This window comes from Engystomops pustulosus, chromosome 3 (genome assembly GCF_040894005.1).
Source record: "Engystomops pustulosus chromosome 3, aEngPut4.maternal, whole genome shotgun sequence".
Lineage (NCBI taxonomy): Eukaryota > Metazoa > Chordata > Amphibia > Anura > Leptodactylidae > Engystomops > Engystomops pustulosus.
The window spans coordinates 66,653,473-66,664,810 of record NC_092413.1 but is presented as its reverse complement, the minus strand read 5'-3'; the positions used below and the strand labels follow the sequence as shown (position 1 = coordinate 66,664,810).

At 45.2% G+C, this 11,338-nt stretch overlaps 1 protein-coding gene across 1 annotated transcript; it reads right to left on the bottom strand.

Moving 5' to 3' along the window:
- On the bottom strand, positions 1–2,161 carry LOC140120483 (uncharacterized). The gene is made up of 2 exons (XM_072139509.1): positions 885–2,161; positions 1–753 (listed from the first exon to the last, which is right to left on the bottom strand). Exon 1 carries the CDS (start codon positions 2,151–2,153, stop codon positions 909–911), a length of 1,245 nt encoding a protein of 414 aa, XP_071995610.1. The 5' UTR covers positions 2,154–2,161; the 3' UTR covers positions 1–753; positions 885–908.
- Between the last annotated feature and the right edge of the window lie 9,177 nt (positions 2,162–11,338).

Genomic DNA, 11,338 nt, shown 5'->3' with positions numbered 1-11,338 from the left:
GCGGCACAATCATATGCATAATGTAATTATATAGTAGAGATCAACAAAATGGAGATACAATTGCATAATGTACAACTCTAGGATCAAGGGAAAACTGAAGAATAGGGCATGGGGATCAGAGGAATCAGGAGTCGAAGTGGAGCAGCGAAGGAGGAAAGATGTCCTGTTGGAATCCTGGCCATGGATGTCGACATTCCCAACCAAGGACCGCCGTAGTCGGGAGGAGAGGATGGGCACGAGGGGTAAGAATGAGCCAAGGGAAGCAAGTAGGTTAGTGTTGCATGGGTTAGAGAGCTGGAAGAATATATAATGAGAGAATATGATGGTTAAAACATTAGTAAAAATGTGATATTTAAGTATGTGCGTGTGTACATGTGTAGGAACTGCATGTGTAAGGTGGTGCGTGGAAAGAGAGAAGGTGAGGTAGGTGCCAAGTGGTGAAGAACGCTGGAGGGAGGGAAGTAAAGATGCCAAGGGAAGAAGGAGTGGAAGGGGAAGTGCTAGAATGAGGGGGACCCGTGAAAGAAGAACCCAAGTATGGGGTCCCAGTGAGTGGGCGTGTCACATGCAAACCAATAAATAGGCCACCAGGGAATTGGTGGGTGTGCATGGGGGAATGTGGGGAGGAATAGATGAATATGCAAGCCACAGGTGAGAGGAGGTGGAAGGTGATAAAATAGTAAGTATTACTGACCTGTAAAACCTGGACGAAAAGAAATGGTGATAACCTCGTGGATGTATCTAAGTGATGACCTAAAAATAAGAGGTAAGTAGGCATAGTTGTGGAGAACATATGTATAAACATCGTGATACCAACCCTGACTAACACAATGCAAAAACACTACAATGTATCCAAAAAAGAAAAATGTTCTAAGGCAACTTACCTTGATGTTGTTTTATTCCCTTGATCATTGTTTGTAGAAGCCAGTAAAGAGGAGATCCTCATTCAAGCCTTTCGGTGCCTGACAATCGAGTTTGAAGATCCATCGTGCCTCGCTCCGAAGCAGAGCTAAGGTAGTATTTCCACCCCTCGGATTCTTACGTATAAGTTCCAATCCCATCACTTTGGTTCCGTGGGTTTTTCCTTTATGGCACATTCTATAGTGTGCTGCTACCGTGGACAAAGGTTTGTCTTGGCCAAAGTGAGTATCAGCATTTGATATTGTAGACAAATGTTGTTGAACGCGTTTGCGCAGTTCCTGCGTTGTTTGTCCAATATATAATTTGTTACACGGGCATCTTAGTGCATATACAACGTTCCTGGTCTTGCAGTTGATGTAATGGTGGAGTTTGTATTCAACACCCGAAAGTGGGTCATGGAAGGTCTCACCAGTCTGGATTAGTGGGCATACCGAACAATTACCACATGGGTATGTCCCCCTAATTTTGATTCCTCTACCCGTCGAACCTCTGTGTCGCTGGAAGTGGCTATGTGATAAGTTATCCTTCAAGTTCTTTGCCCTTCTTGCGACCAAAGGAGGATTGGGGGGAATGTGGGAAGCTAGTCTCTCATCACTCAGTAAGATATTCCAATGTCGTTTCAACAGGTGACGTATTTCATCCCACTGATTATTGTAGGTCACAATTAATTTTGGGATATCTGATGTTGTGGTGACATGTGTCTCAAGGAGGCTTGAGCGGTTGGCATCCCGCGCTCGCTGATATGCATGTGAAATTACCTTCTTAGGGTACCCTCTGTTTTTTAGTCTGGTCGTTAGATCCCGGGAGTGTTCCTGAAAGTCCTGTTTACTCGTACAATTCCGTCTAATACGTAAAAATTGACCAATCGGTATTCCATCACGGACGTGTTGTGGGTGGAAACTCCCATAGTGAAGCAGGCTATTGGTCGCCGTTTGTTTTCGAAACAGAGTGGTGAGAATTCTCCCATTATCCACACGAATCCTTAGGTCCAAGAAATCTGCTGAAAGAAGAGAGAGGTGGGAAGTAAGACAGATATGCCAGGGATTCACATTAAGATGTTCAATAAATTGTTGACATTCATCCAAGGTTCCGGTCCAGAAAAAGAGGATGTCATCGATAAATCGATGCCAACCTATAACATGTTGCTGGAAGGGCGATGAGGGATAGACGTGCAACTCCTCCCACCAACCCAAAAAGAGGTTGGCGTAGGAGGGTGCACATCTAGCCCCCATCGCCGTCCCCGACACCTGTCTGTAAAAGGTGTGGTCAAAGACAAAGTAGTTTTGTTTCAAGATGAAGTCCAAGAGGTCCAATAGGAAGGAGTCATGCATGCGGTTACCCGTGCTGTTGGCATTCAAAAAGTGTGCCACTGCCCGGATACCATCTATGTGTGCAATGTTGGTATAAAGCGCTTCCACATCTAGCGTGACAATGTACGTATTTGGTGGCAATACAACATTTTCCAATTTTTTGATAAGATGAATAGAATCACGTACATAAGAGGGCAAAGATAACACCATTGGTTGCAGATAAAAGTCCAAATAGATACAGGGTTTCTCACAGATGCCACCAATACCCGCTACGATGGGTCTACCAGGGGGATGAGTCAATGACTTATGCACCTTAGGAAGTAGATAAAAGGTGGGAACTATTGGGTGCTTGGTAGTCATGAACTGCAATTCCTTTTTGTTAATAATCGCATATTGGTTGGCAGATGTCAGTAAACGGTCCAATTTGGCCTTAAAAACGTCTGTGGGGTTCGAGGGTACCGGGGAGTAGTAGATTCTGTTATCCAGTTGCCTTTTGGCTTCTGCCATGTAAAGGTCTATCGGCCACACGACAATATTCCCCCCCTTGTCCGCCTCCTTAATGACGAATTGGTTGTTAGATTTAAGGGTGCGCACACTCAATTGTTCCTCCTTCGAGAGGTTGGTACCCCTGTGATGATTGATCCGCATTTGTTTAATGTCTCGTACTATACTCCGGAAGAAGAGGTCAAGCGCCGGTATTAAGCCGAGATTGGGGGTGGCCTGCGAGGGTAAGCGTGTTGGAAAAAGACGCCTACCTGCATATTCATCCTGGTCAGTTTCCTGGAGTAATGCCAGAAGATCAGAAAACACTCTTTGGTCCTCTAAGGTGAGGCCTTCGACCAGTTTTGGTTGTTGGTACAGGACCCGAAAGGATAATTGCCTGCAATATAAGTAGACATCTTTTGTCAAGTCAAATTTGTCAAGGTAGCAAGTGGGGGAGAACATCAAGCCTTTACTAAGTACAGAAATGTCAGAGGGTGTGAGGGGGTAATCAGACAAATTGATAATCTGTAGGTCACCTCCATTGGTCATTACCTCCTCTGGTTCCTTCAGTTCTTGGTGTTGTTGTTCCGTCTGGTCCCCCTCTTGTGTGACGGGGACCAGTCCCTGTATCGTGGGCCCCTTTTGCGTTTGTTTTGTTGGGCGCTTGTGCCTCCCCCGTCTGATCTGCCCTCTCCCTCGCTGCTGTCCGTGGATAAAAAATCACTGGTCGATTGTTCAGTTTGCGTATCATACCGGGTTTGTGATGGAGTGTATCTCCTACCATTCCCCCTATGCGTCCATCTATAGGCCCTATTTCTCTCGAAATCAGCCTTGTCTCGGGACATCTTATCCTTCTTTTTTTGTATTACCTCCTGTTCCAACCTATCAATAATATCCTTGAGCTTGTTCTGGAATGGAATAACCAAGGTGGCCTGATCAAATTTAACCAGCTGTTCCTCTAATGTTTTGATCTCTGTTCGAATTCGTGCCAAGGATTCTTTATCGTGGGACAATAGTAATTGTATCAAGATATTTGAGCACTGTAAAAGACCCTGTTCCCATAACCCCCGAAAATTGGAGTCCACTTCCCAAGAAGGGAAGATTTGTACCCTAAGGCCCCGTGGGGCAATGTTCAACCGCAAATATTCCTCCAAACTTTTTACATTCCACCAAGTACGTGTCAATTGTTTATGTAGATCAATGAGTTCCCCTGAAATTTTCTTAAAAGTAGCATCACCCCTCTGTTCAGTTTCAACTGTCCCAGAGAAAACAGAGTTGGATTGGCTTAACCACAAAGATTCCCTAGACCAGTGATGGCTAACCTATGGCACTGGTGCCAGAAGTGGCACTCAGAGCCCTTTCTGTGGGCACTCAGACCATCACCAGAGATGACTCTAGGTATCTTCCTGCAGTCCCAGACAGCCCAGGACTTGCTGTGTACAGAGCTATTTTAAAGTGACAGCTCTACCTGGGACTGTTTTCTGCTTTATTGGTGTCCTCAGTGAAAGCTGTGACAGAGAAGGGAGTATAAATCACAAATTAAATTTCTGTGTTGGCACTTTACGATAAATAAGCGGGTCTTTGTTGTAGTTTGGGCACTCGGTCTCTAAAAGGTTAGCCATCACTGCCCTAGACTGTAGGTCCATGACGTACAAATAATCAAGTATATCCAAAATAGTAAACCAAATGATCACAAAGGTAAAAGGTCGTTAAACCATTAATTATAAGTCACAAGTTTTAAGAAAGGCGTGCTCAGAACCGCAGAAATGGTGACCATGAATAGAGGTCACCCAAACAATGTAGCTTCAACAAAGAGGGGGGAACGGCACTGCCCAGGTATAAACACAAGCCATGGTGCAAAATAAACTTATGCAGTAAAGAAGGAAGAAGAAAAAGCATGCACCTATATGGCAACAATTGTGAATAACAAATTTTATAGAGTCTAGAACAGGATATACAAACTAACGGACACAAAACAATTAAAAACAATTAAAACACTGTGCCACACAGAGCACAGGCGACCCCCCTTTTTTAAGGGTGTGGGAAAGAATTCCCAACCCCGGGGAAACCCACAGCCGTCCAGAAATCCCCCACCTGAAGAATAAACCCCCACAATAAACAAAGTATAGCAGTGTAAACAGTGTCAGGAGAACCTGACTATGGTTCAATACAATACCTCCTACCAATGAGTGAGCATGAAGCGGAGTAGGCAGATATGACGGGGGAGGGGGGGTGGATCGGCTGTGGGCCAGGAGACCCCACGCGTTACGTCACGCTAACGTGACTTCCTCAGGGGTAATGGTGGTTGCTGTGCTCGTCTCACCTATATACCCAATTTGCCCCCAATTACCTGTGACAGGAGTGTGAAGGGGAAGGTCCGGACATAGGAAGTAGTGGGCTTGACCCCTCAGCCGGAAGTGGATGATGCCGCATGCGCATGCGCTGTGCGATCAAGGTGTAGTAGATACGAGGCGCCCAATATCAAAGCGGCGCATGCGCCAAGCGGGGGCGACCCGCTGATATGACATATGAAGTAAAAGTGATGTAGCCGCGAGTATGCGCATGCGCATATGACACTAAGCGCAGGCGCCAGCATTGCCAGGGTAATCATGAAACAAATACAATTGGGTAAATACAAACAGTAATGAAACAAACCTAAGTGGAAAAAGGGACAAGGGGGGAGGAGGGGAAAGGGGGGGGGGGGAGGGGCATAGAAGTGAGACGGGGCAGCAACCAAAAATGAAAAGAAATGAAGTGTCACAATGTAAATGAAAATATCCACAAAACACATGACAGTCAAGGAAGTTCAGGAAAAGCGGCACAATCATATGCATAATGTAATTATATAGTAGAGATCAACAAAATGGAGATACAATTGCATAATGTACAACTCTAGGATCAAGGGAAAACTGAAGAATAGGGCATGGGGATCAGAGGAATCAGGAGTCGAAGTGGAGCAGCGAAGGAGGAAAGATGTCCTGTTGGAATCCTGGCCATGGATGTCGACATTCCCAACCAAGGACCGCCGTAGTCGGGAGGAGAGGATGGGCACGAGGGGTAAGAATGAGCCAAGGGAAGCAAGTAGGTTAGTGTTGCATGGGTTAGAGAGCTGGAAGAATATATAATGAGAGAATATGATGGTTAAAACATTAGTAAAAATGTGATATTTAAGTATGTGCGTGTGTACATGTGTAGGAACTGCATGTGTAAGGTGGTGCGTGGAAAGAGAGAAGGTGAGGTAGGTGCCAAGTGGTGAAGAACGCTGGAGGGAGGGAAGTAAAGATGCCAAGGGAAGAAGGAGTGGAAGGGGAAGTGCTAGAATGAGGGGGACCCGTGAAAGAAGAACCCAAGTATGGGGTCCCAGTGAGTGGGCGTGTCACATGCAAACCAATAAATAGGCCACCAGGGAATTGGTGGGTGTGCATGGGGGAATGTGGGGAGGAATAGATGAATATGCAAGCCACAGGTGAGAGGAGGTGGAAGGTGATAAAATAGTAAGTATTACTGACCTGTAAAACCTGGACGAAAAGAAATGGTGATAACCTCGTGGATGTATCTAAGTGATGACCTAAAAATAAGAGGTAAGTAGGCATAGTTGTGGAGAACATATGTATAAACATCGTGATACCAACCCTGACTAACACAATGCAAAAACACTACAATGTATCCAAAAAAGAAAAATGTTCTAAGGCAACTTACCTTGATGTTGTTTTATTCCCTTGATCATTGTTTGTAGAAGCCAGTAAAGAGGAGATCCTCATTCAAGCCTTTCGGTGCCTGACAATCGAGTTTGAAGATCCATCGTGCCTCGCTCCGAAGCAGAGCTAAGGTAGTATTTCCACCCCTCGGATTCTTACGTATAAGTTCCAATCCCATCACTTTGGTTCCGTGGGTTTTTCCTTTATGGCACATTCTATAGTGTGCTGCTACCGTGGACAAAGGTTTGTCTTGGCCAAAGTGAGTATCAGCATTTGATATTGTAGACAAATGTTGTTGAACGCGTTTGCGCAGTTCCTGCATTGTTTGTCCAATATATAATTTGTTACACGGGCATCTTAGTGCATATACAACGTTCCTGGTCTTGCAGTTGATGTAATGGTGGAGTTTGTATTCAACACCCGAAAGTGGGTCATGGAAGGTCTCACCAGTCTGGATTAGTGGGCATACCGAACAATTACCACATGGGTATGTCCCCCTAATTTTGATTCCTCTACCCGTCGAACCTCTGTGTCGCTGGAAGTGGCTATGTGATAAGTTATCCTTCAAGTTCTTTGCCCTTCTTGCGACCAAAGGAGGATTGGGGGGAATGTGGGAAGCTAGTCTCTCATCACTCAGTAAGATATTCCAATGTCGTTTCAACAGGTGACGTATTTCATCCCACTGATTATTGTAGGTCACAATTAATTTTGGGATATCTGATGTTGTGGTGACATGTGTCTCAAGGAGGCTTGAGCGGTTGGCATCCCGCGCTCGCTGATATGCATGTGAAATTACCTTCTTAGGGTACCCTCTGTTTTTTAGTCTGGTCGTTAGATCCCGGGAGTGTTCCTGAAAGTCCTGTTTACTCGTACAATTCCGTCTAATACGTAAAAATTGACCAATCGGTATTCCATCACGGACGTGTTGTGGGTGGAAACTCCCATAGTGAAGCAGGCTATTGGTCGCCGTTTGTTTTCGAAACAGAGTGGTGAGAATTCTCCCATTATCCACACGAATCCTTAGGTCCAAGAAATCTGCTGAAAGAAGAGAGAGGTGGGAAGTAAGACAGATATGCCAGGGATTCACATTAAGATGTTCAATAAATTGTTGACATTCATCCAAGGTTCCGGTCCAGAAAAAGAGGATGTCATCGATAAATCGATGCCAACCTATAACATGTTGCTGGAAGGGCGATGAGGGATAGACGTGCAACTCCTCCCACCAACCCAAAAAGAGGTTGGCGTAGGAGGGTGCACATCTAGCCCCCATCGCCGTCCCCGACACCTGTCTGTAAAAGGTGTGGTCAAAGACAAAGTAGTTTTGTTTCAAGATGAAGTCCAAGAGGTCCAATAGGAAGGAGTCATGCATGCGGTTACCCGTGCTGTTGGCATTCAAAAAGTGTGCCACTGCCCGGATACCATCTGTGTGTGCAATGTTGGTATAAAGCGCTTCCACATCTAGCGTGACAATGTACGTATTTGGTGGCAATACAACATTTTCCAATTTTTTGATAAGATGAATAGAATCACGTACATAAGAGGGCAAAGATAACACCATTGGTTGCAGATAAAAGTCCAAATAGATACAGGGTTTCTCACAGATGCCACCAATACCCGCTACGATGGGTCTACCAGGGGGATGAGTCAATGACTTATGCACCTTAGGAAGTAGATAAAAGGTGGGAACTATTGGGTGCTTGGTAGTCATGAACTGCAATTCCTTTTTGTTAATAATCGCATATTGGTTGGCAGATGTCAGTAAACGGTCCAATTTGGCCTTAAAAACGTCTGTGGGGTTCGAGGGTACCGGGGAGTAGTAGATTCTGTTATCCAGTTGCCTTTTGGCTTCTGCCATGTAAAGGTCTATCGGCCACACGACAATATTCCCCCCCTTGTCCGCCTCCTTAATGACGAATTGGTTGTTAGATTTAAGGGTGCGCACACTCAATTGTTCCTCCTTCGAGAGGTTGGTACCCCTGTGATGATTGATCCGCATTTGTTTAATGTCTCGTACTATACTCCGGAAGAAGAGGTCAAGCGCCGGTATTAAGCCGAGATTGGGGGTGGCCTGCGAGGGTAAGCGTGTTGGAAAAAGACGCCTACCTGCATATTCATCCTGGTCAGTTTCCTGGAGTAATGCCAGAAGATCAGAAAACACTCTTTGGTCCTCTAAGGTGAGGCCTTCGACCAGTTTTGGTTGTTGGTACAGGACCCGAAAGGATAATTGCCTGCAATATAAGTAGACATCTTTTGTCAAGTCAAATTTGTCAAGGTAGCAAGTGGGGGAGAACATCAAGCCTTTACTAAGTACAGAAATGTCAGAGGGTGTGAGGGGGTAATCAGACAAATTGATAATCTGTAGGTCACCTCCATTGGTCATTACCTCCTCTGGTTCCTTCAGTTCTTGGTGTTGTTGTTCCGTCTGGTCCCCCTCTTGTGTGACGGGGACCAGTCCCTGTATCGTGGGCCCCTTTTGCGTTTGTTTTGTTGGGCGCTTGTGCCTCCCCCGTCTGATCTGCCCTCTCCCTCGCTGCTGTCCGTGGATAAAAAATCACTGGTCGATTGTTCAGTTTGCGTATCATACCGGGTTTGTGTTTTTTCTTCAGGTGGGGGATTTCTGGACGGCTGTGGGTTTCCCCGGGGTTGGGAATTCTTTCCCACACCCTTAAAAAAGGGGGGTCGCCTGTGCTCTGTGTGGCACAGTGTTTTAATTGTTTTTAATTGTTTTGTGTCCGTTAGTTTGTATATCCTGTTCTAGACTCAATAAAATTTGTTATTCACAATTGTTGCCATATAGGTGCATGCTTTTTCTTCTTCCTTCTTTACTGCATAAGTTTATTTTGCACCTTGGCTTGTGTTTATACCTGGGCAGTGCCGTTCCCCCCTCTTTGTTGAAGCTACATTGTTTGGGTGACCTCTATTCATGGTCACCATTTCTGCGGTTCTGAGCACGCCTTTCTTAAAACTTGTGACTTATAATTAATGGTTTAACGACCTTTTACCTTTGTGATCATTTGGTTTACTATTTTGGATATACTTGATTATTTGTACGTCATGGACCTACAGTCTAGGGAATCTTTGTGGTTAAGCCAATCCAACTCTGTTTTCTCTGGGACAGTTGAAACTGAACAGAGGGGTGATGCTACTTTTAAGAAAATTTCAGGGGAACTCATTGATCTACATAAACAATTGACACGTACTTGGTGGAATGTAAAAAGTTTGGAGGAATATTTGCGGTTGAACATTGCCCCACGGGGCCTTAGGGTACAAATCTTCCCTTCTTGGGAAGTGGACTCCAATTTTCGGGGGTTATGGGAACAGGGTCTTTTACAGTGCTCAAATATCTTGATACAATTACTATTGTCCCACGATAAAGAATCCTTGGCACGAATTCGAACAGAGATCAAAACATTAGAGGAACAGCTGGTTAAATTTGATCAGGCCACCTTGGTTATTCCATTCCAGAACAAGCTCAAGGATATTATTGATAGGTTGGAACAGGAGGTAATACAAAAAAAGAAGGATAAGATGTCCCGAGACAAGGCTGATTTCGAGAGAAATAGGGCCTATAGATGGACGCATAGGGGGAATGGTAGGAGATACACTCCATCACAAACCCGGTATGATACGCAAACTGAACAATCGACCAGTGATTTTTTATCCACGGACAGCAGCGAGGGAGAGGGCAGATCAGACGGGGGAGGCACAAGCGCCCAACAAAACAAACGCAAAAGGGGCCCACGATACAGGGACTGGTCCCCGTCACACAAGAGGGGGACCAGACGGAACAACAACACCAAGAACTGAAGGAACCAGAGGAGGTAATGACCAATGGAGGTGACCTACAGATTATCAATTTGTCTGATTACCCCCTCACACCCTCTGACATTTCTGTACTTAGTAAAGGCTTGATGTTCTCCCCCACTTGCTACCTTGACAAATTTGACTTGACAAAAGATGTCTACTTATATTGCAGGCAATTATCCTTTCGGGTCCTGTACCAACAACCAAAACTGGTCGAAGGCCTCACCTTAGAGGACCAAAGAGTGTTTTCTGATCTTCTGGCATTACTCCAGGAAACTGACCAGGATGAATATGCAGGTAGGCGTCTTTTTCCAACACGCTTACCCTCGCAGGCCACCCCCAATCTCGGCTTAATACCGGCGCTTGACCTCTTCTTCCGGAGTATAGTACGAGACATTAAACAAATGCGGATCAATCATCACAGGGGTACCAACCTCTCGAAGGAGGAACAATTGAGTGTGCGCACCCTTAAATCTAACAACCAATTCGTCATTAAGGAGGCGGACAAGGGGGGGAATATTGTCGTGTGGCCGATAGACCTTTACATGGCAGAAGCCAAAAGGCAACTGGATAACAGAATCTACTACTCCCCGGTACCCTCGAACCCCACAGACGTTTTTAAGGCCAAATTGGACCGTTTACTGACATCTGCCAACCAATATGCGATTATTAACAAAAAGGAATTGCAGTTCATGACTACCAAGCACCCAATAGTTCCCACCTTTTATCTACTTCCTAAGGTGCATAAGTCATTGACTCATCCCCCTGGTAGACCCATCGTAGCGGGTATTGGTGGCATCTGTGAGAAACCCTGTATCTATTTGGACTTTTATCTGCAACCAATGGTGTTATCTTTGCCCTCTTATGTACGTGATTCTATTCATCTTATCAAAAAATTGGAAAATGTTGTATTGCCACCAAATACGTACATTGTCACGCTAGATGTGGAAGCGCTTTATACCAACATTGCACACATAGATGGTATCCGGGCAGTGGCACACTTTTTGAATGCCAACAGCACGGGTAACCGCATGCATGACTCCTTCCTATTGGACCTCTTGGACTTCATCTTGAAACAAAACTACTTTGTCTTTGACCACACCTTTTACAGACAGGTGTCGG

Excerpts from the sequence above, each read along its gene's own strand:
- LOC140120483 (XM_072139509.1), bottom strand. The coding sequence starts at position 2,153 with ATGGGGGCTAGATGTGCACCCTCCTACGCCAACCTCTTTTTGGGTTGG.